Raw genomic sequence first — 27,711 nt, forward strand, 5'->3', positions numbered from 1 at the left:
GCTGTCTACACACAAAAAGAAAGAAAAACAAAAGTAAGAGAATGAGGGATAAAGAAGGAAGGAAGAGAAAGGGAAGAAAAGGAGAAAGAAAAGAAAAGTTAAATGTTTTACAGTCAAATACATATTATTTAATTTCAGCCTTATACTTAAAAGGATGGAGTTATGTCACTCATTGGAGCATCATATGTTTCAACCCAGGAAGCACAAATTAATTTCTTATCCAACTTTAAAATTGTTGCTAACTGGCCGTTGCTAGGAACTTATCTGGAATGAACTGGCAGTTCTGGTTCTGTTCTTAGTAACCCAGAGGGTATGTCATAAACACTTTGCCCTAAGTGCTCTGAACATTTTCTAATTCTGCTTCTAAGGTTTCACAGGAGAGGTCTGATTACTAATACAGCCTTTGCCTGAATTTATCCAGCCTACTAACTAGTTCAGCTCTATAGTGTTTCTGGAACATATAATATGCACTAAACAAATGTGTATTTAATGAGAGAGAATTCAATTAATATATCTAACTCAAGTGAAACTTCTGTCATAGTGAAAGATCATGGAATTGAAGCAATAAATTGAAAAGCGATGCTGTGGCATATTCTCTATAGAAAAAAAAACCTAATAGGTAAGAGTAGTTTAAAATAATCTAGGACAAATACAAAACAAAAAAATTTGATGTGGAATGTAGATGTGTGGCAAATAAGGCTGAGACAAAAATTACTTGTTCCCTGATTGCCTATTCATATATTTGAACTCCTTCAAGGTAAGGTCTGTATTTCATTCTCCTTATAGCCTCAATTCTTGGTTGCATGCATTGTGCAGAACAATTAAGTGTGTGAATCCACAGTCATCTCCTCAGTTTCTACAGAGGTAAATTATAGTTCTATCATAGAATGTGTTTTTTTGAAATGTATTCATTTTGTGTGTATCTGTACTGGAAGTAGATACAATTCTTCAAGTCAGGAACTATGTCTATTCATTTTAGCATACTCGAGTTTAAAGTAATGCCTGCTTATAACTTTTGGTTAAGTTAACAAAGCCAGCTGATCTGGCTGGATACACTCAGATCCTCTTCTTCCCTCAACATGTCGTGCACACATCTCCAAAAGTACATACACAAAAGCAGGGAACTTCCAACTGAATATGTACATATATGACTACATGTACAAATTAACAAACACAGTTGTTTGTGTGTGTGCATGAATATGTGTGTCTAAGTGTGACAAAATACATATTCTATTTATACTGGACAATATTCATTTTACTGCATGTCTTTAAGAATCATCAGACTGACATGTATTTTAATAGTTGATACAACTATTTTCTAAAAGTATGGTTCAGGCTGTAAGAGGACATGGGGGAGAAAAAAGCACAAAGATTTATTATTTTCCCTGTGGGCCACTTCCCTCCCTGTTCTGACCCATGGAGAAATCTAATGATGTCATAGATGTTGTCTTACATCACATTAGTTGAAAACAGAGGTTACCACCATCAAAAAGAGAATGTATTTTAAAGGGTCCTTGTAACTTAAATCTCTTTTGCATTAAGATGTGCAACGTGAGCTCAAATTAATTTGAGAAGATGACTGCATTAATAGCCAGTGGATGTGGATTCTTTGGGCCACAATGGCCATTTGATGATATCCCAAAGGCAGTCACAAGGTAAGAAATGATTTTCTCTGAGCTTTTGAAGTCAATCAGTATTGAAGTTTAAAAGCAACTTATATGGAGAATAAAAACTGTAATTCTTACGTCTCTGTTCTATGTTGCTGTGTGGATAAAAATAGAACAATTAATTGCTAAAATAATAAATTTTGATATATAATTTTTCTATATCAAAATGCTTTCATGATTTCTGATGTGTGCAGAGAATATCCAAATACCATATTCTCTTACACCAGGTTTTCCACAATTTTTCCCCTCCTGAATTTTCCTAATTTACTTTTTACTGCTCTCCCATTTGAACCTAATTCCCTAACCATCTCAACTGCTTGCATTTACCTAAATATACAATGATATTTCATATGTTTGTATATATACACTGTGTATATATTGTATGCATGCATGCATGCTAAGTCGTTTCAGTCATGTCTGAGTCTTTGCAACCAAATGGACTATAGCCCGCAAGGCTCCCCTTCCATGGGATTCTTCAGGCAAGAATACTGGAGAGGATTTCCATGCCCTCCTCCAGGGGATCTTCCCAACCAAGGGACTGAACCAGCTCCTCTTACATCTCCTGCATTGGCAGGCAGGTTCTTTACCACTAGTGCCACCTGGCAAGTCCTTTGAAAAATGGGGATTCTCCAGGCAGGAACACTGAAGTGGGTTGCTATACCCTCCTCCAGGAGATCTTTCCCAACCCAGGGATTGACCTCAGGTCCCCCACATTGCAGGTAGATTCTTTACTATCTGAGCCACAGGGAAGCCCAAGAATATTGGAGTGGGTAGCTTATCTCTTCTCCAGGGATCTTCCCAACCCAGGAATTGAACCAGGGTCTCCTGCACCACAGACAGATTCTTTACCAGCTGAGCTACCAGGGAAGTCCCCACATATTATATAGATACTGCGTATAAAGTATTGCCTTTCCCTAGGATATCTCTATTATGCTTTTCTGGTAAGCAATTTTTTATTCATTCTTTGGGAGCTCTACCCTAAGCTTCTATCCGCCATTAGTGGATCATATTCTTCTTGTGTCAACATTTTACTTGTTTCATGCTACCATTATGACATGTCTCACCATGGTAAAGTTATTTGTTTACATACATAGTGAATATTTCATGTGCTTCTTGAAAGCTATAATTATATTTAATAAAGCAGGATTTACCATTTATTAGTTAGCATTATGTGTTAAGAACTGTGATTAGAAATGTAATTGGAAATTCATGATTTTATACCTTTTGAATCACTTATAAACAAATCATGTCCATAAAGTCCAGTAAATGCAGTAGGAGAACAGAGAAACACCTAAGTCTGGATCTTAAGAAAAGCTTCTAGAAGGTACAGTTTTACAGAAGAAGAAAACTGGTATTACAAAGAAGGCTTCCCAAAGCAATGCTGCTCAACTCCTGATGAATATAGGCACAAAAATTCTCAACAAAATACTAGCAAACTGAATTCGAAAGTACGCTGAAAGGACCAAATAACCATGCTCAAGTAAGATTTATTCCTAAGCTGCATGGATGGTTCAATATACACAAATCAATAAGTTTATATCACATTGATAGAAAGATGACAATCATATGATCATCTAAATAGATGCAGAAAAAGCATTTGACAAAATTCAATCCTTTCTAGATACAAATACTCAACAAACTAGGAACAGAAGGAAATTATCATATTTAAGGCCATCTATGAAAAGCCCACTGCTAACATTACACTCAACAGTGAAAAATGGAAGCTTTTATTCTAAAATCAGGGACAAGGCAAGGATGTTCATTCTTGCCACTTCTATTTAACACAGAACTGTAAGTACTAATCAGATCATTTAGGAATGAAAAATAAGTGAAAGTCATCTAAATAGGAAATGAAGAAGTAAAATTATTTCTGTTTGCAGATGACATGTTTTTATATTAAATCCCTGAAGTTTCCACAACAATCTATTAGAATAAATGATTTGATAAAGCTTCAAGATTCAAAATTGATGTACAAAAATCAGTTGTACTTTTATATCCTAACAATTAACTATCAAAAGAAGAAATTTAAAAAGCAATCCCAATAATAACATTATTAAAAAAGGTAGAAATAAACTTCATGGAGGTAAAAATCACATACAATGAAAACTACAAGACACTATAAATGAGAAGAAAGAAGTCAAAAAACAAGGGAAAGACAACCCATCTTAACGGATTAGAAGATTTAATATTGTCAAATTTTCTATACCATTCAAATTTACTTAAAGATTCAATCAAATCTATCAATGCGAATGAGATTCCAATAGCATTTTATTTTACAAAGTAGAAAAGACAATCCTATATTTTATATGGAACCAAATGGGCCTCAAATAGCCAAAACAATCTTGAGAAAAAACAGTATACCTAGAGGCATCTTACATTGTGATACATACACCAATGGGACAGAAGAGACAGCCCAGAAATAAACCCACACAGACATTCTTTATTAGAGTGAGGATGTCATCTCCTATTCTTAGTTTTCTGATAGCTTTTAAAATCATGAAATCTGTCGAATTCATTTTCTGCCTCTGTTGACGTGATCATATGATTATTTACCTTTATATTTTTAGTATGGTAAATTATTGGATTTTCTTATGTTAAATAACCTTGAATTTCCAAGTTAAACCCCATTTTGTCACAGTGTAGTGTATTTTTTAGTATATTGCTGATTTGACTTACTAGTATTTTGTTAAAGATTGTTACATGTGTGGTCACTAAAGAGATTTGTCTGACTAGGAAACCATAATAATGCCGACCCTTTCAAATAGTTGGTAAGTATTCCTCCATTCTTTAATTTCTGCTTGAGTATGTAAGTTGACCTTATTTCTTAGATAGAATTTATCAGTAAAGCTGTGCCTGGAGTGTTCTTTGTGTGAAACATTGTAATGAAGTTTTTTATTTCTTTAAAAAACATAGAGCTTTATCAATTTCTATTTCTTTTTTCAGTGTTAGTGCTGTGTATCTTTCAAATCTAATATCTGTTGCTATCTCTCTGATTAGTTTGGTCAAGCTAGTGAAAACACACACAAAAAAATGAAAAAGATATTTGAACAAAGACTTCAACCAAAATACAAATGGTAAATAAGCACATGAAAATATGCTTATACCATTAATTATCACAGAAATACAACTCCAGTCAAATGAGATATCCCTATACATCTGTTACGATGACTTGATTAAACAAATTAAAAACTTGATAATACCAAGTGCTGGTGAGGATGTTGATGGAGCTATCTGAAGTCATACATTGTTGATGGGAATGCAAAATACCGCAATCACTTTGGAAAACAGCTTTGCAGTTTCATAGAGTTATTCATATATTTGCCATATAACTGAACAATTTTGCTCTTGAGTGCTTTCAGGAGAAAAGAAAACTTTAGTTGACACAGAAACCTGTGTGTAAATATTTATAATGGCTTTAATCATTGCTCCCAAATACTAGAAACAACCCAAACGTGGTGAATGAATGACCTGTGATACATTCATTCGGTGGAATATTACCTAACAGTAAAATAGAATAAATTAATGAAACACTATATGAATGGCCCCCAAATGCTAAGAGAAAGAAACCAGACTTAAAAGGCTATATCAACACACTTACATTTAGGTGAGAGTCTGGAAAAAGGGAAATTATAGGAACAGAAAGCAGATCAGTATTTAACAGAGCTTGGTGTTGGGGGGAGAATAGGATGACTCTAAAGGAACAGAAAGGAACTGAAAGGATGATGGAATTGCTCTATATTTTGAGTATGAGTCATGTGCTTGTCAAAACTCATAGAACTGCACACCAAGAATGTATCTTATTCTATGCAAATTATACCACAGTTTATAAAACACCATACATAATCTGCAATTTACTTTTTCATTCAATATAATGTTTCTAAATACTCATTCATGTTGTCTGTATAGTTCTAGTTCATTCTCTGGTTCAGAGAAATCTGATGCATAATATTGCATCATGTGAATATTTCAGACATATTTACCCATTCTCCTGCAAAACCATCTTGGAGTCCTTTTTCAGTTTTTCTTTTTCTATTATGCACAACACTGCTATGATAGTTCTGGAACAAATCTCATTGTGTACATATGCTAGAATTTTCTGAGTTATATAACTATGGGTAGAAATGCACAAATTTAGAGAATATCTTTATTCAACTTTACAAAACAACAAAGACATTTTATTCTTAAGTGGTAGTCTCAATGAACACTCATACCTTAAATGTTGACTACATCATTTCCAGGATTTCACATTTTCACCAGCATTTGGTATTGTCAGACTTCTTAAATTTTGCACCCTTGTCAGTGTAACATTGTATCTTTTTATGGTCTTAATTGGCATTTTCCTGGTTATTATTGAGATAAAGCATCTTTTCATGTTCTGTTTTACTTCCTATTCCTAATTCTTTTTCTCCTTTGTGCATTTTCCCATTGAGTTGTTTGTGTTTTCCTTTTTGATTTATAGCAGATCTTGAACAGTCGGTTTAATCTTTTATTAGTTTTTATGTGAGGCAAATAGATCACATCATTTTTTAACTTATCTTTTTCACTTTACTTATGGTGGTGTTGTTGATAATCAGAAGTTGTCAAATTTAAAGAAGTGAATTCATCAATATCTTATTTTTAGTGCTTTATGTATCTTGTTTTAAAATGTATCCTTAACTGAATGTCATAAAGATAATTTATATTTTCTTCTGAATGTTTTTAAAATTTTCTCTTCTACACTTAAGATTTATTCAATGTGGAATTAGCTTTTGAATATGGCATGAGGTAGGAATCCAGTTTGGGTTTTCCTGGTGGCTCAATGGCAAAGAATCGACCTGCAATGCAGGAGATTCAGGAGATGTGGGTTTGATCCCTGGGTCAGGAAGATCCCCTGGAAGAGGGCATGGCTACCCACTCCAGTATTCTTGCCTGGAAAATCCCATGGACTAAGGAGCCTGGCTGGCTACAGTCCATGGGATTTGCAAAGAGTTGGACACAACTGAAGCAACTGAGCACGCATGCATGCAGAGATCCAAGTTAATTTGTTATATATGCATAAATAATTGCTTCAAAAACATTTTTTGAAAATGCATTTTTCCAAAAATACATTTTTCCCATAATATCTGAAAATTCACTTCCATCATATTTCAAGTTTACTTATGTGCATGGGTCTTGTTTTCTGTTTCACTCAGGTTCTCTCCCTATGTCAATTCTATACCTTGTAATTATTATTCTGATTTATCTTGATATCCAGTTGGGTACATTCCCCACTCTTTGGGATCATCTTCTTTATTTAGTTATGCATGTGATATCTCTTTACCTGAAACTAATAGACTGCCACATATTTCTTCAGCAAAAATGTGTTTATTTGGGCTCAGCAGACCATTGTAATTTGTGGTCTGAAATTGAGGTGAACCACTTGCAAGTGTCCATTAGACAATGCTTTTATAGAGAGAAAAATTATGGTGGGAGGGCTATAGTAAACAAAGAGTCCATGACTTTTCACTGACTGTGACCTTGCCAGGAAAGAGGTGGAATCCTTCTTCTGTCAAGCTCAGCTATCAACAATGGCCATAAGAGCTCCTCATTCTGCTTCCCAACTCTATTAAATTGAGATTTTCATTTATTAGTCTTCTATGAAAGTGAAAGTGAAAGCCGCTCAGTTGCGTCCGACTCCATGAGACCTCATGGACTTTACAGTTCATGGAATTCTCCAGGTCAGAATACTGGAGTGGGTAGCCTTTCCCTTCTCCAGGGGATCTTCCCAACCCAGGGATTGAACCCAGGTCTCCCACATTGCAGGTTGAGCCACAAGGCAAGCCCTTTTATAGATATAGATTAGTCTTTATAGATAGAACAATTTTAGTTAAATTCAGGTTAATTTTCATCAGGAATACTTAATAGGTGCTCGCTTCGGCAGCACATATACTAAAAATTGGAACAATACAGAGAAGATTAGCATGGCTCCTGTGCAAGGATGACACGCAATTTCGTGAAGCGTTCCATATTTTTAACCACTACAACATTGTAAAGTAATTAGTCTCCAGTTAAAATAAATTTAAAAAACTGAATTTGCATAAGGAAAAAAAAGAATACTTAATAGGTGATCTCGTGTGCTTCCTATTGCATATACTATCAGGGACTATGACTGCTAATGATACCTCATTTACTTATTTGCTTAAAATGCTGATATTCCCATTGTAAAGTAACATATTTTCCCCATTTATAATTATCAGGTAATCTGTGGGTGAAATTTCGCCACATTTTAGATTATTTTATAATAAATCAATGAGGTGTATTATTTCTTGGCATTCACAAAATAGTAACTGTCTATCATGATATTGCTCCAGTACTAGCAGACATTTTCCGTTAAAAAAAAAAAAAAAGCTTTCCCTCATTAAAAGGAGGTAAATTATGGTTTATTTCCAAAAGACTTGGATTAAATGCTTAATTATTTCCTTTAATTACAAATTTTCAGAGTAAGGATTTGATGTAGTCATTACCTTCAATGAAAGTGAGGTTTTGTTTTTCTGTTTTTCTATGAGTCACTGAGTATCATTATGGACTCCTGGATTTTTATTATGTGTTAAATCAACCATGTAATTATTCCTTTTGAGGAAAATTGCCTCAAAATTGACTAGTGTCTTTTGGACACAATCCCATTAATATTTCTTACCCAAGAATAAGATGCCTAGGCTCAAGAATAAGATGCCTACTGTTCCCACTATAGCCTGACAGTTTCTCTAGTTCAGCCCCAATTTCAGTTTATCTTCTTATTGATCTAGTTTTCAGTTCTTCCTGCCTGGCCTCAGGGCATTTCTTCTAGTTTTTTTTTTAAATTTATTTTTAATTGGATGATAATTGCTATACAATGTCATATTGGTTTCTGCCATACAACAGTGGGAATCAGTCATAAGCATACATACGTCCCTTCCCCTTGAGCATCCCTCTCTCCTCTAGATTTTTGTTGTGGTTATTGTTTCAAGATCAGATATGCATTTTTTTCAACTCCAGATATTTATTTGGTGCCAACTATGAGCCAGGTGCTGTCCTAAGGATTCAGCAGTAAGCAAAGCAAAATCTCTGATCTCAAGAAGCTTACATTGCAAGAATGTGCAGGAGATGCATGTTTGATCCCTGGGTTGGGAAGATCCCCTGGAGAAGGAAATGGCAATTGACACTTGTATTGTTGCCTGGGAAATCCCATGGACAGAGGAGCCTGGCAGGCTATATAGTCCATGGGGTCACAAAAGAGTCACACAGGACTTAGAGACTAAACAACAACATACATTTTAACAGATACTGTGATATGGCAATATTAGATATTGTGGAGGTTTTAAGGTAATCTACCTATAAATGATGATTTGTAAAATTTTTATCAGTTATGAGAATGAATACTTTTTTTTGAGAATGAATATTTAAAAAAAACAAACAGAAAATAGGAAAGAACTGCAGTATTCCAAGTATGAAATGATTGGGCTAGTAGGTATAACTGAGAATGGAAAAGAAAGCTGGATTGCAGAAATATCTTGAAGGAAGAAATGATAAGATTTTTAAATAGCTTAATAAGAGGTCATGATACAAAGAAAGCTGTCTAAGTTAGCTTTATAACCTTCCCTGGAAGACTAGAAGAATGACTGAAACACTGATAGTGTAGCCTGTGTGAATGGGTGGGCAATACCATCTCTTACTGGTAGGGACTGTGTCCATACTTGTATATTCCGTGTACTGCATTGCATTAACTTAGTGCATGTGAAAAAGACAGTAGGACAGCGGTGTAGACACAGCCCAAGGTGACTGAAAATACAGAACTAGAGTAAGTGACAGGATTGCAGGTGAGGAGTAGAAATGCCTTCTTCATATCCCTCCTTTGATTCCACATATAAGTGACATCATATGGTATTTGGCTTTCTGACTTCATTTACAATGATGAGAGTGGCACATTATATCAACTCTATTTCAATTAAAAAAAAAAGACAAAACCAAAACAAACAAACAACAGAAAAACGTCCCCTTGTCCTATGGCCTGAATTGCCAAGAGCTGCCTGTCTCAGGGAAAATGAATCCAGAAATATCCAAACTTCAGAATAGTTAGTTGAAGTTGTAATTTCAGGAGCTGTTTTCGTGGGGGGTGGGGTGGGGTGGGGGGAGTGCATTCTAGATTTAGGATATCAAAGTGGAAGAGACAGAATTGCCCTTTGATCAAAGTTGATATTAATTGTATTCATTTTGTACAAGGGCTACACTATGGGCACAAATTCCAACTTATCAGCGCAATCAGTGCTCTTCCCTTTCCACCTTCCTTTTCCACAATGCCCCACGTACATGCCTTTCTTTACAGGTTCTTAGCCGAGGGCTGGACTATTCAAGAGCATTCTCTAATTAAATGGTTAATGGATTTCTTCTCCCTGTTTTGAAGCAAAGGACCAAAAATTCCAATTCGACTGCGCGGGATGACTCTTTCAATTCCCATCCTCAAGGGGGCGGTGAGCACGGAGGCACCCTTTAACTAAGCACGCTGAAATCTGCCGCAAATACTTTCACGTTCAGCTCCAGGGTGCGTCAGATTAGTCCCAAGGGCCAGCCCCGCATACTGAGCCTGCGCATACTGGCTCCGCTGGAGCAGGCGCATGCGCCTTGAGGCGGAGCGCACTCGGGCAGCTGTGGGCGGGTCTGAGTAGCTCCAGTGTTTGGGGGCTCAGGAGTGGTGGGAGGAGCCGGTGGCCTCACCGAGGTAACCACAGCGTCGTAGCTGCCCCGCCTTGCAGGCCTCAGGACTGTCATCGCCTTTGGGTGTGGGGTGCTTTGGCCGGCGTCCCCGGACATAGCCCGGCCGGCCTCTCTCAGACACCCCCATCCTCCCCACGCCGCCGTCGCCGCCGCCATGCAGGGGGAGGACGCCAGATACCTCAAAAGGTGACGACTCCCCAAGGGTCGGTCCCTCCCCTCCTTGCTCGAACCGTGAGGATATTCTTAAGAGGTTCTTGGGTTGGCCGTGAAGTGTCACTGGGCAAAGCCAGAGGCTTAGAAAAGGGATGGGAGACAAAGGAGAAATCACGGAAAGGGAGGGATAAAGGTGAATTGAAAAGAGGAAGGGGCCCTTGTGGGGTGCGGTTTTCTCCAGCCTTCTTCCCTGACTCAGCGGGGCCCTGACAGCATTGAAGATGGTTTCCTCGATACCTCACATTGTTCATGGGAGAGGGGAGAAGGGCGGAGTAAACTGCGTCTTCCTCTTTCCCCCCATCCCATTCTCCGACTGTTTCCCCTTTCTAGATAAATCTTGTGGGTGCTGGCGCCTCTTCTGTGTTCTCCAATATGGGGTTCGCTGCCATGGGGTTTTGAAATAATGAAGAGGAAAGAAGTGGTGGCTTTTAATTCATGGAAGGCTGGATTGAGATGCTGATTATCAGCCTATTTCTGCTCTCCTCATCCATTTCGTCCATTTCACTGCCATGTATAGTGTAATTTTTGTAGGAGGTTCGTTAATTATAAAGAGATTTGTTTGGAGCATGACATGAAACTGGCATTTCTTTAGTTTAAAAATGTTTGTAGTATCAATTACTCCTTAAAGAAAAATGTAATCTCCGATTATTTGACTCAGGTCGTAGATAAGATCATCCCTCAGGAAAAAAAAAAAAAATACCTTTCATTGGGCCAAGAGTTAGTAGTGATCCAAGAGAAAAAAAATTTTAATAAGAACTCTGCATTTTTAGCTAAGGCTTTATCACTGATTGTGTAAATACCCTAGACAGTCACATGTATTTTTTTAGACTCAGTTTCCTTATGTAATCGTGGGGCTATTATTACTTAATGAAAGATATAAGAGCCAAATATAAAAATATTTTTAAAAGATAAAACATACATGTAAGTGGCATCATTTCAATTCATAATATACTTTTACTAAATATATTTATCCTGGCTTGGCGGGCCCTAATCATCATAGAATGATCTAACCTTTAGTAGACTCTTAAAAGTGATTGAAACTATTGTAAAATCAACCAACCAACCAACTGCATTCACCTTCTTTGCCGGCCTAAGGCATATATTGCCTGTCTGTCACATTGTATGGAAATATATCTGAAATTGTTACATAACCAGGGCTTACCAGTAAACATTTCAAAAAAAGAATATGTAATCATAGCAGGTATACAGTCAGCATTTATTTCCTCACTGAATTTTGCTACATCATTCATTTAAAATATCTTGATTGAAAATTTTGTGAAAGAAGAAAACAAGAAATTCTCCTTCACCTTTTAAATTCCAGATTCTTCCAGAGCAAAGAGTTGCTATTACATCATTAGCTTATTTTCACGTAATTGTAGTTGTGCCAGAAGATAGTTTTCTTAGAATTCTTGTACCCTGTGGTCCCTTAGGCATCCTATGACTTGTAATTGTCAACCCATTGCTTACTTTTATATGATGGGGAGTCCAACAAATAAAATCAAATGAGCCACTCTGATATAATGTTTGCAGTAAAATAAGGTCAGAATCTGGAAAGACTGAAATATACACTTCTCCATTTTGTCTAATTTTGACAATATAAATAAAAAGTTTGCATTGCCTGCTTTCAGTTTAGAAATGTGCATCCAACAAATAATCATATAGACTGGATGGCTTATAATATTTTACAGAACATTCCATTTTAATAATTGATTCTCTGATAGTAATTACCTGTATTCCTTTTGTAATAATTTTACTTTTGTTTTTAACGAGAGGGCAGTATGTTTTCAATCTAATTGATTCACTCTAGTTTAAATTAGAGTGATTATTATAATTTCAGTGGTTACAATAGCTATTTCAGATAGCTACAATAGTAGCTATCACTGAGAAATTTCTGGTCTCTTTATATTTACATTTATGTAATAAATTAGAGAATAAAAAATTGGGCTTCATTTTTCTACTGCCAGTTAGTATTTTCATTTGATAATGCTTAATACATACTTACTAAATACTTAGTGCATGCCTAGCATTGTTCTGGTCACTGAGGAAATGATGAAATAGACACAGTTCATATCCTCAATCAGATATGCACACAAATAGATAGTATAGTTAAAATCTACTGGGGATTAAACAATTTTTTTGACTCTTAAAACTCTTTAATGGCTTTCCATTGCTCTTATAGCACCTACCTTTTCAGTTCCGTCTCTCTCTGTTCCCCTCTTGCCCCCAACATTTTCAGAAATTATTTCTTTTAGATCCCTGTATGTTTCAGTGTAAGATTCCAAGTTAGATTTCAGTTCAGTTGCTCAGTCGTGTCCAACTCCTTGCAACCCCATGAATCGCAGCACGCCAGGCCTCCCTGTCCATCACCAACTCCCAGAGTTTACCCAAACTCATGTCCATCGAGTCGGTGATGCCATCCAGCCATCTCAGCCTCTGTCGTCCCATTCTCCTGCCCCCAATCCCTCCCAGCATCAGGGTCTTTTCCAGTGAGTCAACTCTTTGCATGAGGTGGCCAAAGTATTGGAGTTTCAGCTTCAGCTTTCCATAATACCCAATAAATTGTCTTTTCCCACTCTTAACTACTTTGTTGTTATTGTTTGTCTTTCTCTTTGGTCTATAAGCTGCAAAAGGGTAAGAATTTTTGTATATATATTCATAAAGGATATCCATATATTAAAAATATGTTCTGTTTTGATGGTGTCTTTGTCTTTGGTATCAGGATAGACTAGCCTCAGGATGAATTGGGAAGTGTTCCCTTTTTTTTCTAATTTTGGAGGAGTTTGAGAAGGATTGGTGTTAATTTGGTAGAATTTACTGTTGAAATTATCTTTGTTTGACTTCTCTTTGTTGGCAAATTTTTCATCACTGATTCAGTCTCTTTACTTATTTGGGGGGAATTCAGAATTACTATTTCTTTTGAATCAGTTTTGGTAGTTTGTGAGTTTCTAGTAGTTTGACCATTTCATCTAGGTTATCTTCTTCGTTGGTTTAGAGCTCTTAATCTCTATGAGGTCAGAGATAATAGTAGTAATGTCCCACTTTAATTTCCAGTTCTAGTAATTTGAGTCTTAGTTAAACTAAAGGTTTGTCAATTTTTTTTATCTTTTCCAAGAACCAACTTTTGATTTTTTTAATTTCCTCTGTTGTTTTTCTTTTCTCTATTTCTTTTATCTCTGTCTTTATTATTTTCTTCCTTCTAATAGCTTGGTGTTTCATTTGCTCTTTTTCTAGTTCCTCAAAATGTAAAATTAGATCATTGCATTGAAGTCTTTTTTAAAAATTGATATATAATTGACATATACCATTATATTAGTTTCATTATGTACAACATAATGATCTGATATTTATATATATTGTCAAATGATTACCACACTAAGTCTAGTTAACATCCATCACTACACAATAACAATTTTTTTCTTGTGATAAGAACTTTTAAGATTTATTCTCATAGCAGTTTTTATGTTACAGTATAGTATTATTAACCATAGACACCATGCTATACATTGCAACCTCAGGTCTTATCTGTTTTATAACTGTAAGTTCATACCTTTCAACCACCTTCACCCACTCCCCACCCCCACCTTTGGCAACCACCAACTTATCTGTATTTATGAGTTCACTAGCAAGTTTTGTTTTACTTTTAGATTTCACATATTAGTTTGAAAATATGGTATTTGTCTTTCTGAATTATTTCACATAGTATATTGCTCTTAAGATCTGTTCATGTTGTCACAATGATAAAATTTTCCTTTTATTGCTGAGTGTGTGTGTGGAAGTGTACAGAGATGTGTGTTGTGTGTGTGTGTGCGTGCACATGCTTGCACACTCAGGAGTGTCTGACTCTTTGTGACCCCATGAATTGTAGACCACCAGGCTTCTCTCTCCATGGGATTTTCCCAACAAGAATACTAGAGTGGGTTGCCATTTCCTTCTTCAGGGGATCTTTCCAACTCAGAGATCAAACCTGTGTCTCCTGCATCTCCTGCATTGGCAGGCACATTCTTCACTACTGAGCCACCTAGGAAGCCCATACACTTATATACATATATTTTATCTAGTCATCTACTGATAGATACTTAGGTTGCTTCCATGTCTTAGCTATTGTAAATAATGCTGCCATGAACACGGAGATACATAATTCCTTTGAGTTAGTGCTTTCATTTCTATCAGATAAATACCTGGAATAGAATTGCTGGATCATATGGAAGTTCTATTTTCAATTTTTTGAGAAATCTCCATACTGTTTTCCATAGTGGCTGAACCAATATAAATTCCCACCAACTGTGTGGAGTTTCCTTTTCTCCACATCCGCTCTAGCACTTATTTCTTGGCTTTTTGATAGTATCTGTTCTAACAGATGTGAAATGATATATATTGTGATTTTGATTTTATATTACTGATGATTAGTGATGTTGAACACCATTTTATGTAGTTAACTATTGGTCATTTGCATATGTCCTTTGGAAAAATGTCTTTCATATCCTCTGCTCATTTTTTCCTCAGATTGTTTTTTTGACAAGCTGAGTTATTTTGGATATTAACCCCTTATCAGGTACATGATTTGCAAATATCTTCTTCCATTTGGTAGGTTACCTTTTCATTTTGTTCATAATTTTCTTTGCTCTCTAGAAGCTTTTTGGTTTGACGTAGTGCCAGCAGTTTATTTTTGCTTTTGTTGCCTCATCCAAAAAAAAAAATCACCAAGACCAAAGGCAGGGAGCTTCCTGCCTGTATTTTCTTTGAGGAATTTTATGGTTTCAGGTCTTATATTCAAGACTTTAATCCATTTTGAGTTGATTTTTGTGCATAGTGTAAGGTAGCAGAGCATGAGTGCTCAGTTGCTTCAGTTGTGGAGTCTAGCCTGCCAGGCTCCTCTGTCCATGGGATTCTCCAGGCAAGAATACTGGAGTGGGTTACAATGCCCTCCTCCAGGGAATCTTCCTGACCCAGGGATGGAATTCTCATCTCTTACGTCTCTTCCTTTGGCAGTGAGTTGGCTTCCCAGTTAACTCCACTGGTAAAGAATCTGTCTGTGGTGCAGGAGGCCCTGGTTCAATTCCTGGGTCGGGAAGATCTCTTGGAGAAGTGATAGGCTACCCACTCCAATATTCTTGGGCTTCAGACATTAAAGAATGTGGCTTTAGACATTAAAGCTACAGACATTAAAGAATCCGCCTGCAATACAGGAGACCTGGGTTCAGTCCCTGGGTTGAGAAGATCACCTGGAGGAGGGCGTGGCAACCCCTCCAGTATTCTTGCCTGGAGAATCCCACGGACAGACGAGCCTGGCAGGCTACAGTCCGTGGAGTCACAAAGAGTCTAACACCACTGACTAAGCACAGCACAGCACCACCTAGCAAACCCATAAAATAGCAGTTGTTCAGTCACCAGGTCATGCCCGACTCTTCACGACTCTATGAATTATACAGCATGCCAAGCCTCCCTCACAGTTTCATTTTTTCGCATGTGGCCATATAGTTTTCTCAACAGTATTTATTGAAGGGATGGTCTTTTCCCAGGTGTATATGCTTGCTTCCTATGTTGCAAATTGATTGGCCATGTATGTGTGGCTTTCCTTATGGGCTCTCTATTCTGTTCCATTGATCTGTGAGTCTGTTTTTATGCTGATACCTTATGCTGTGATTACTGTAGATTAAATAGATTAGAATTAGGACACATGACACTGCTAACTTTGTTCTTTCTCAGATTGCCTTGGCTATTCAGGATCTTTTGTGGTTCTATACACTTTTAGGATTTTTTGTTCTATTTCTGTGAAAATTGCTATTGAGATTTTCTTGTATTTTTAAATTTATTTTCAGCTGGAGGGTAGTTGGTTTACAGTATTGTGTTGGCTTCTGCTATACAACAGCATGAATCAGCCCCAAGTACACATATGGCCCCTCCCTCTGGAACCTTCCCCCATCCTCCCTTCACCCCATTCCGCTCCTGTCAGGTGTTGCAGAGCAATGGACTGAGCTCCCTGTGCCCATACCGCAGCTTCCCGCTGGCTCTGTCTCACACATGGTAGTGTGTATATTTCAATGCTACTCTCTCAAGTCGTCCCACCCTCTCCTTCCCTCACTGTGTCCAAAGTCTGCTCTCTATGTCTGCGTCTCTATTTCTGCCCTGTTGATTGGTTCATCGGTAGCATATTTCTAGATTCCGTATATATGCATTCATATACGAAATTTGTTTTTCTGTTTTAGACTTACTTCACCTGCGTAACAGGCTCTAGGTTCATCTACCTCACTAGAACTGACTCAGATGTGTTCCTTTTTATGGCTGAGTAATATTTCTTTGTATATATGTACCACAACTACTTTATCCATTCATCTGCCTGCCAATGGACATCTAGGTTGCTTCCATATCCTAGCTATTGTAAATAGTGCTGCTATGAATATTGGGGTACATGTGACTTTTTAGTTATGGTTTTATATGCCCAGTAGTGGGATTGCTGGGTCATATGGTAGTTTTATTCCTAGGTTTTTAAGGAATCTCCATACCATTCTCCATAGTGACTGAATCATTCCCACCAACAGTGCAAAAGGGTTCCCTTTTCTCTGTACACTGGCCCAACATTTATTGTTTGTAGATTTTTTGATGATGGCCATTCTGACAGGTTTGAGGTAATACCTCATTGTAGTTTTGATTTGCATTTTTCTAATAATGAGCCATGCTGAGCCTCTTTTCTTGTGTTGGCCATCTGTATGTCTTCTTTGGAGAAATGTCTGTTTAGGTCTTCCTCCAAATTTTTCATTGGGTGGTTGGTTTTTCTGGTATTGAGCTGCATAAACTGCTTGTATGTTTTGGAGATTAATCCTTTGTCACTTGTTTCATTGGCAGTTGTTTTCTCCCTTTCTGAGGATTGTCTTTTCATTTTGTTTTATGGTTTCCTTTGCTGTGCAAAAGCTTTTAAGTTTAATTAAGTCCTACTTGTTCTTTTTGTTTTAATTTCCATTACTTTAGGAGGTGGGTCAAAGAGGACTTATGCTGTGACTTATGTCAGAGAGTGTTTTGCCTATGTTTTCCTCTAAGACTTTTATAGTTTCTGCATTGAGATTTTGATAAGGATTGCATTTTAATTTTTAGATTGCTTTGGGTAAAGTGGACATTTTAACAATTTTAATTCTTCTAATTCATAAGCATGGACTATATTTCCCTTTATTTGTGTCTTTTTCAGTTTTTTTCATTATTGTCTTGCAGTTTTCATCTCCTTGGTTAAATTTATTTCTTAGGTATTTTTTTCTTTTTGATGCATTTGTAAATGAGAGTGTTTCTTCATATCTCTTTCTGGTAGTTCATATTAATGTAACGAAAGGGAACTAACTTACATATGTTGATTTTATATCTTGCAACTTTACTGAATTTTACTAGTTTTTAACAGTTTTTTTGTGGCGTCTAGGGTTTTCTATGTAGTATCTTGTCATGTGCAAATAGTGATGGCATTTCTTTTTCCTTTCTAATTTGGATGCTTTTTACCTCTTTTTCTTGTTCAATCATTTTGGCTAGCACTTCCAACACTATTTGAATAGAAGTAGCAAGAATTGGCATCCTTGACTTGTTCTTGATCTTTCAGGAAAATCTTTCAATTTTTCACTCAATATAATGTTAGCCATGGGCTTGTCATATACAGCCTATATTGTGTTGAGATTTGTCCCTCTATAACCACTTTATTGACAGTTTTTATCATAAAGGTATATTGAATTTTGTCAAATGCTTTTTCCATGTTTACTGAGATGTTTATGATGACGTTCATTCTTAATTTTGTTTGGGTGTGTTACATTGATAGATTTGTGTTTTGTTGAGCCATCCTCACATCCCTGGAATAAATTTCATTTGATAATTGTTTTAATGTATTGTTGGATTTGGTTTGCTGGTATTTTCTTGAGGATTTTTGCATCTATGTTCATCAGGTTATTTTTCTCCCTTAAGGCGTCTTTGTCTGGTTTTGGTATCATGGTAATGCTGGCCTCATGAAATGAGTTTGGGAATGTTCTTTCCTCTTCAGTTTTTGAGAAGAGTCTGAAAAAGATTGGTGTTGATACTTTAAATATTGGTAAAACTCATCCATGAAGCCATCTGATCCTGATCTTTTGCTTGTTGGTAGGTTTTTTGCTACTGATTTAATTTTTAATCAGTCTATTCTGACTTTCTATTTCTTCATGATTTAGTCTTGGGGGGAGTGGTATATGTTTCTAGGAATTTATCTATTTCCTCTATATTGTCTAATATGTTGGAATATAATTGTTAATAGTTCTTGAGATCTTTTATATTTCTATGATATTAATTATAATGTCTCCTCTTTTATTTCTGGTTTTGTTTATGGACCTATCTCATTTGATTGCACTTTACTCTACTACACTTTGCAGATATTGCATTTTTATAACTTAATGTTGTGGCAACCCTGAGCCAAGCAAGTCTGTCCAGTACCATTTTTCCAATATCATTTGTTCACTTCATGTCGCTGTGCCACATTTGCTGCTTCTCCCAATATTTCAGATTTTTCCATCATTATTATATATGTTATGGTGATCTGCAGTCAGTTATCATTGATATTACTACTGCAAAAGATTATATCTTGCTGAAGATACAGATGGTTAGCATTTTTTAGAAATAAATATTTTAAAATTAAGATGGGTACATTGATTTTTAAACAAAGTGTTATTGCACACTTATATCACAGCATAGTGTAAACAGCATTTATGTGCATTGGGAAACAAATTTACATGACTTGTTTTTTAATGATACTTAATGCTTTATAATGATACTTGCTTTATTGCAGTGGTCTAACAATGAACCCTTAAGATCTCCAAGGTATTTGTACACCTCTGTCTTTCCTGGTTAGCCTAGCTAAAGGTTTATCCATTTTGTTTACTTTTCCAAAGAACCAGCTCTGAGTTTCATTGATCTTTTCTATTGTCCTTATAGTGTCTATTTCATTTATTTCCCCTTTGATCTTTGTCATTTCCTTTCTTTTACTAACTCTGGGTTTTGTTTGTTACATTTTTCTCCAGTAACTTAAGGTGTAAAGTTAGGTTATTTATTTGAGATTTTTTTTTTTAAGATTAATTTATTTTTGGCTGTGCTGGGTCTTCATTGCTACGTGCAGGTTTTCTGTAGCTGTGGTGAGTGGGACTACTCCACTCTTCATTGCGGTGTAAGCCATGGCTTCTCGTTGCAGTGCCTGGGCTCTAAGTGTGCAGGCTTCGGTAGTTGCAGCACATGGGCTCAGTAGTTGTGAATCACAAGCTGTAGAATGTTGGTGTAGTAGTTGTGACGCATAGGCTTAGTTGCTCCGTAGCATGTGGGGTCTTCCCAGATCAGGGATGGGATCCGTGGCCTCTGCATTGGCAAGTGGATTCTTAACCACTGGACCACCAGAAAAGTGGTTTTGTTTGTTTGTTTGTTTTTTGATTCTTGATGTAGGCATTTATCTCTATGAACTTAACCTCCTAGGACTGCTTTTGCAGCATCAAGTTTTGTTTTATGTTTTATTTCCACTTTTATTTGTCTAAAGGTATTGATTTCTTCTTTGACACATTGAGTGTTCAGTATTATGTTGCTGAAGTTTTACATTCAGTATTATGTTTCTAGATGTGTGTGTGTGAAAGATAGCCTGGCTGTGTAGAGTAAAAACTGGCTAATGGTTTTTTCCTTTCACCATTTTGATTATATTCTGCTACTTCTGACCTACAGAATTTCTGTTGAATATCTGCTGATAGTCTTAAGTGGGTTCCCTTGTATGCCACAAGTTGTTTTATTGAATTTAAGATTCTCTCCTTGTCTTTGACTTTTGACATTTATAATATGCCTTGTTGTGGCTTCCTTTGGATTCATCTTATTTGAAACTCTCTGGGCTTCCTGAATCTGATTGTCTGTTTCCTTCAGATTAGTGGAGCTTTCAGCTATTATTTCTTCAAATAAGTGTTCATCCCCTTTCTCTTCTCTTTCTGGGACCCATATATTGGAAATATTGCTCTGCTTGATGTAAGCTTATGAATCCCTTAAGCTATCTTCACTCTTTTTTTCATTATTTTTGCTTCTCTGGGTGCATTGCATTGCCCTATCTTTGAGTTCACTGATCTTTTCCTCTGTTTCTTCAAGTCTGCTGTTGAATGCCTCTGTTGTATATTTAAGTTCTATTATTGTATTCTTCAACTCTGTAACTTCCATTTGGTACTTTAATATTTTCTGTCTCTGTTGAAATTCACACTTTGTTCATCCATTCTTCCTCTGAGCTTGGCAAGCATTTTTGTAACTACTTTTTACTACCATATAAATCACTTATTTCTGTTTCATTACAGTCTTTTTCTGAGGTTTTATCTTATTCTTTCTTGGAACACATTCCTCTATTTCTTCATTTTCCTTGACTCTGATTTGGTTTCTATGCATTAGATAAAATCCACCTCTCCCATTCTGGAAGGAGTAGCCTTGTTTAGGAGATGAACTTTTTCATTCAGCCATGCCTAACTCTTGGTTGTCTTCCAAACCTTTGTGATTATACAAGTAGCCTACTTTATTTTGAGTGCTCTCTCTGAGCTGAGTCCTGGGATAATAGCCAGTTAATAATGTGTGTGGTTTTTTTTTTAATTCCTTTCACTAATGTCCCTTTGAACTCATGAACATTATGATCACTTTGGTGGCAGCCACAAACACACTCCAAATATGTGTACAAACCCCCCTTCGAGAGATACTAGCACTCTAGTGGGACAGAGTGAAGGCTCAAAGATAGCATCTGCCCTCCCAGGTCTCTAGAGAGGATGAGAGTCAGCCTTAGGTGTGGGTTTAATTAGAACCCTTGCCCCCTAAATTCATGACTGTGGAGCTAAGCTAAGAGGTCTCTTTCATGGAAACATTGGTTTCCTCAGTCCGTTGCCTCTCTGCTGTGCCTTGTGAGTGGTAACCAGTTAAGAATTCTTTATCTGTTATGCCCCTGTATACCTGGGAATGTAAGCCCTTTGGGCATCAGAGTCAGGTGATCTAGAGGTGTCCCTGGGCAGCAGTCTGAATAATTGGAGCACCAGACAGGGGTACAAGCTCCTTTTTTTGGGGGGGGAAGGTAGATACTGGTGATCTGGAGAGCATAAAGATGATACCTACTGGCTTCCATCCTGATTATTTCAGTAGACTCATACGTTAAATTAGATGCCAGCCCCTCAGGCTAATCCTTTAAGATGAGCAAATAATCCCTTTTAACAGAAAGTATGGGCACTTTTCAGTCAGGTACTTGTGCACTTGGCTTTAGGGTGAGTGGGCCTGCATGCACAAGCCTTTTAAGAACTGTTTCAGTACTTTGCTATGGCCTTTTGGGTCTCATGGAAGCTAGATATTTTGGGAGCTGGTATCTCAGGTATAGGCCTTAAAAGTTGGGGTGCCAGATGCAGAGTTCAAATCCTTCACTCCTCAGGTGAAAAGCTCAGGTTTGTGAGTTTTTGCCCAATTGTGGGTCTCTATACCAGAGGTGGATTTATGGCAAGACTGTCTCTCAATCTTTCTTATTTGCTTCAGTGTGGGTTTTCTTGTTTGCTCACTGCATAGACATTGCTCAACTAGGGGTGTTTTTTCAGAGGAAATTGTTTCATAGATGATATAGACTCTGTGGGAGGAGGTGAGTTCAGGAGCCTGTTACATCACACTTTGTTTATTTGTTTAAAGAAATAAACATGATCGTTTTCTTTCTTTTTTAAGTTTGTCTGTGCTGGGTCTTAGTTGTGGCATAGGGACTTTTTTTTTTGAAGTCACAGCATGCAGGCTCTTGTTTGCAACATGTGGAATCTAGTTCCCTGAGGTGGTCGTTTAGTCGCTAAGTCATGTCTGACTCTTGGGACCCATGGTCTGTAGCCCACCAGGCTCCTCTGTCCATGAGATTTCCCAGGCAAGAATGCTGGAGTGGGTTGTCGTTCCCTTCTCCAGGGTATCTTCCCTACCTAGGGATTGAACCCATGTCTCCTGCATTGCAGGTGGATGCTTTACTGCTGAGCCACCAGGAAAGTCCCTAGTTCCCTCGCCAGGGATCAAACCTGGGCCCCCTGAATTTGGAGCATGGAATATTCACCACTGAATCACCCTGGAAGTCCCCCTGCATCATGGTCTTAAACAAAAGCATGCAATAAATCCTTTTGACAGGAATAATTTTTCAAAAATAAATACCTGTTTGTTGAAAAATTAAAGGCTAAACTTTTGTTTCTTGAGAAAATTAATGATGAATATGGAGCGCAATGTTAGTGTTTGTTTTCTATTTTAGGAATCATAATGATATCATCATCCATATGAAATCTAGAAACATCAGGATGTACTTTAGAAGTCAGTAATTAAGAATACTTTGCCTGAATGTGACAGTTATCATATGTGAAGGAAGATGTCTCTTGTATCAGTCTGTGAAGCCTGACTTCATATTGAGATTTAAAAAGCACAACTTTTTCTAAGTCAGTTTATTGGTTTTAGTTCTCTTGTACATGTAAAAATAACAAAAACAGAAAACATGAAAATCCTCCATTAATAGAAGAAATTTGCAAAACAGTTAAAAGTTATCAGTTTAATATCAGTGTCATCAGTTCAGTTCAGTCACTCAGTCATGTCCGACTCTTTGCAACCTCATGGACTGAAGCACACCAGGCTTCCCTGTCCATCACCAACTCCCGGAGCTTGCTCAAACTCATGTCCATCAAGTCGGTATTGCCATCCCACCATCTCATCCTCTGTCGTCCCCTTCTCCTCCCGCCCTCAATCCTTCCCAGCATCAGGGTCTTTTCAAATGAGTCAGCTCTTTGCATCAGGTGGCCAAAGTATTGGAGTTTCAGCTTCAGCATCAGTCCTTCCAATGAATATTGAGGACTGATTTCATTTAGGATGGACTGGTTGGATCTCCTTGCTGTCCAAAGGAATCTCAAGAGTTTTCTTCAACACCGTGGTTCAAAAGCATCAATTCTTTGACGCTCAGCTTTCTTCACAGTCCAACCCTCACATCCATACATGACTACTGGAAAAACCATAGCCTTGATTAGATGGACCTTTGTTGGCAAAGCAGTGTCTCTGCTTTTTAATATGCTATCTAGGTTGGGAATAACTTTTCTTCCAAGGAGCAAGCATCTTATAATTTCATGGCAGCAGTCACCATCTGCAGTGATTTTGGAGCCCCAAAAAGGAAATTCTCTCACTGTTTGCATCATTTCCCCATCTATTTACCATGAGTGATGGGACTAGATGCCATGATCTTAGTTTTTTGAATGTTGAGTTTTAAGCCAACTTTTTTCACTCTCCTTTTTCACTTTCATCAAGAGGCTCTTTAGTTCTTCACTTTCTGCCATAAGGGTGGTGTCATCTGTGTATTTGAAGTTATTGGTATTTCTCCTGGCTATCTTGATTCTAGCTTGTGCTTCATCCAGCCCAGCATTTTGCATGATGTACTCTGCATATAAGTTAAATAAGCAGGGTGACAGTATACAGCCTTGACATACTCCTTTCCCTATTTGGAACCAGTTGTTATTTCATGTCCAGTTCTAACTGTTGCTTCTTGACCTGCATACAGATTTCTCAGGTGGCAGGTAAGATGGTCTGGTATTCCCATTTCTTGAAGAATTTTCTATATTTTGTTGTAATCCACACAGTCAAAGGCTTTGATGTAGTCAATAAAGCGGAAGTAAATGTTTTTCTGGAACTCTGTTGCTTTTTTGATGAGCTAACAGATGTTGGGAATTTGATCTCTGGTTCCTCTGCCTTTTCTAAATCCAGTTTGAATATCTGGAAATTCACGATTCATGTACTCTGAAGCCTGGCTTGGAGAATTTTGAGCATTTTTAACTTGTGAGATGAGTACAATTGTGTGGTAGGTTGAACATTCTTTGGCCTTGCCTTTCTTGGGAATTGTAATGAAAACTGACCTTTTCCAGTCCTGTGGCCGCTGCTGAGTTTTCCAAATTTGCTGGCATATTGAGTACAGCACTTTAACAGCATCATCTTTTAGGATTTGAAACACTCAACTGGAATTCCATCACCTCTATTAGCTTTGTTCGTGGTGATGCTTCCTAAGGCCCACTTGACGTCCCATTCCAGGATGTCTGGCTCTAGGTGAGTGATCACACCATCATGATTATCTGGGTCATGAAGATCATTTTTGTATAGTTATTCTCTGTATTTTTGCCACCTCTTCTTAATATCTTCTGCTTCTGTTAGATACATACTGCTTCTGTACTTTATTGTGCCCATCTTTGCATGACATGTTCCTTTGGCCGCTCTAATTTTCTTGAAGAGATCTCTTGTCTTTCCCATTCTGTTGTTTTCCTCTATGTCTTTGCATTGATCGCTGAGAAAGGCTTTCTTTTCACTCCTTGCTTTTCTTTGGAACTCTGCATTCAGATGGGTGTATCTTTGCTTTTCTTCTTTGCCTTTAGTTTCTTTCTCTTCTTTTCTCAGCTATTTGTAAGGCCTCCTCAGACAATCATTTTGCCTTTTTGCATTTGTTTTTCTTGGGGATGGTTTTGATCACTGCCTCCTGTACAGTCTCACAAACCTCCATTCATAGTTCTTCAGGCACTCTGTCTGTCAGATCTAATCCCTTGAATCTATTTGTCACTTCCACTGTATATTTGTATGGGATTTGATTTAGGTCATACCTAAATGAATGGTCTGGTGGTTTTCCCTACTTTCTTCAATTTAAGTCTGAATTTGGCAATAAGGAGCTCATGATCTGAGCCATAGTCAGCTCCTGGTCTTTTTTTTGTTGTTGTTGTTGACTGTATAGAGCTGCTTTAGATGTTACAAATAGTAAATCAGGTAATTCCAATAATGGGCTAAATTATTTCTCACTGATTGATGAATTCCAAGTATTTGGAAGTTCATTCTCTTGATTGTTAAATATCTGTCATCATTATGAATGACATGTTAAATTCAGTTTGGAAGTTTGCATTTAAGATAAAATTATTCATTTTATGGTGATAATACAAGTATATATTTTGATGAGGCGCATTGCTATGGTAAAAGCAAATTACTTATAGACATAATTCTTGATTTTGCCCAAACAAGCTGGAATATTTTACTAACCAAAATAGAATTTGAAACTATGGTCATCAATTGAAAAATGTTTATATCATGCATAAATACAGAGTGACTGAATTATAAAATATTTTGAACCTTTAGAAAAACTACTTTGTAAATCAGCCAAGTGTACTGCAGTGGTTTTGACTGTTTTGTGAGGGAATCCTGTAAATTTTGTGCAGTGTAAGTTAGAAATAAAGAATCAAGGTGTTCAACAAATGGGAATATCTGGTATTTGAGTATATGAAGTATTAAAGACAAGGTTTTTTTTTTTTATTTACTTACGGCTGCACTGGGTCTTTATTGCTACGCGCGGGCTTTCTCTAGTTGAGACGAGCGAGGACGTTTCTCCAGTTGTAATATACAGGCTTCTCAGCGCAGTGGCTTCTCTTGGTGGCGGTGCGCAGGTTCTCAGCGCTCGGACTGCATTAGCTGAAGCGTGTGGGCTTAGTGATTGCGGGTTGCTGGCTCTAGGGCACATGGCCTTCAGGAGTTGGGCCCGTGGGCTCTAGAGTGTTCACTTTCAGTAGTTGTGGCGCACAGGCTTAGTTCCTACACAGCATGTGGGATCTCAGATCAGGAGTCTGACCCGTGTTCCCTGCATCGGGAGGCAGATTCTTACCCACTTCGCCACTGGGGAAGTCCTATGGTAAATTGTTAATGTATTTTTAATACACACTGTTTATAACATGAACTTAGCTTGTAATATGTGTATTTTATATATTCATCAGTAGTGCAAAGGGGAACAGGGGAGAAGTTTATCATACCCATAATCTCCATCAGCCCTCATGTTGATAGAAACAATTAGTACTTGTATCAATCTTATGTCAGTTGCTGTTAAAATATACTTTCAGCCCTACCAAATTGCTACCTTAAGCCTTTTCTTTAAGGAAATTCTAGAGCTAACATTCTCTGGTTATATGTTATTTACATTTAGATAGGAAAATATCTGGATGTATATGTGCTAAAATCGTAACAATTGGTTTTTCCTGTTTTTTTTGGTTTATTTTTTCTGTTTGCTAGTTTGTGTTTTGTTTTTCTCTACAGTAAACAAATTGTACTAGTGGTAAAGAAATAAATAAAATTAATTAGTTTCTTTAAAATCCATGTACAAAAGAAACCCCCCAAACTGAAAAGGAATAGTGACGTTCTTTCAGCTATTTGATTTCCTTGGGAAAGGCAAAATATCAAACCAAGGGAAAACCATTATGCTTTTGTGTCAGTTGTTAATATGTAGAAGACCCACTTTGAAAGTGTAGTATGAGGTTGTTCTTAGGATCTGCAATTATGTTTTATCCTTATGATTCTCTTCAGTTGAATATAGTTACCCCCTCCTGTTTAAGTTCAGTACTGGGGTTGCTGAACTGAAGTGAAAAATTATTTTAAAATTACATTGAAGTATGCATAATAAGCCAGTTAATCCTACTCAAGAAAAAGCTTTGAGTTTCTGATTATTGGAATTTAAGATGTTGTCATAGTTCTCTTCCTTCCCATTAGGCTAAAAGATCCCACCATGCAGATAACCAGCTCTGATTACAGTGAGAAATTTTACTTGCTTCTATTGCAGTCTCTTCAGTCTCTTTTAATAAAACTTGTTTTATCAGCTGCTAAAGTGACCAGTAACAAATAGTGATTAATTCATCATTGTGAGAACATATATGGACCTGGAAGATATTATGATTAGTGAAATAAGGCAGAGAAAGACAAATACTGTATGTTTTCACTTATAGGTAGAATATAAAATAAAACGAATGAACAAGTATAACAACATAAAAACAGACACTGAGGATACAGATAAACTAGTGGTCACCAGAGGGGAGAAGTGTGAGAGGAGAGCCAAAATAGATGAAGGGAATTAGTAGGTACAAACAACTTACAGTAAGTGGCAAGGATGTAATGTACAGCACAGGAATTATAGCTTGCTAATGTCACTATAATTCTGGGCATGTGACTATAGAATATAACCTGTAAATTCTCTTTTGTTACACAATTTATGCATGATTTAGGTACTAATTCAATTTATATAATTATGTTAATTGATAACAGTATTATTTTGCAATTTGGATAATTTCTTCATGTCATTCTGTGA

At 37.0% G+C, this 27,711-nt stretch overlaps 1 protein-coding gene and 1 non-coding gene across 4 annotated transcripts in view; both read left to right on the forward strand.

Annotated features, from left to right (window-relative positions):
• Nucleotides 1–366: 366 nt before the first annotated feature.
• Nucleotides 367–27,711, forward strand: part of KIFAP3 (kinesin associated protein 3) — a 149,961-nt gene continuing 122,616 nt past the window's right edge. Inside the window, exons 1-2 of one of the 3 annotated variants that reach the window (XM_020874134.2) lie at nt 367–619; nt 1,543–1,655. In XM_020874134.2, coding sequence (XP_020729793.2) covers nt 1,576–1,655 — 80 coding nt within the window. In that variant the 5' untranslated portion in view covers nt 367–619; nt 1,543–1,575. Of the gene's footprint in view, nt 620–1,542; nt 1,656–10,295; nt 10,563–27,711 lie in introns of those variants that run through there. The other 2 variants (XM_020874136.2, XM_020874135.2) reach the window with 2 other exon arrangements.
• Nucleotides 7,551–7,658, forward strand: LOC139037632 (U6 spliceosomal RNA). Its single transcript, XR_011490507.1, has one exon. It is a non-coding gene; the product is annotated as a U6 spliceosomal RNA (small nuclear RNA).

Source organism: Odocoileus virginianus, chromosome 11 (genome assembly GCF_023699985.2).
Source record: "Odocoileus virginianus isolate 20LAN1187 ecotype Illinois chromosome 11, Ovbor_1.2, whole genome shotgun sequence".
In the NCBI taxonomy this organism is placed as follows: domain Eukaryota; kingdom Metazoa; phylum Chordata; class Mammalia; order Artiodactyla; family Cervidae; genus Odocoileus; species Odocoileus virginianus.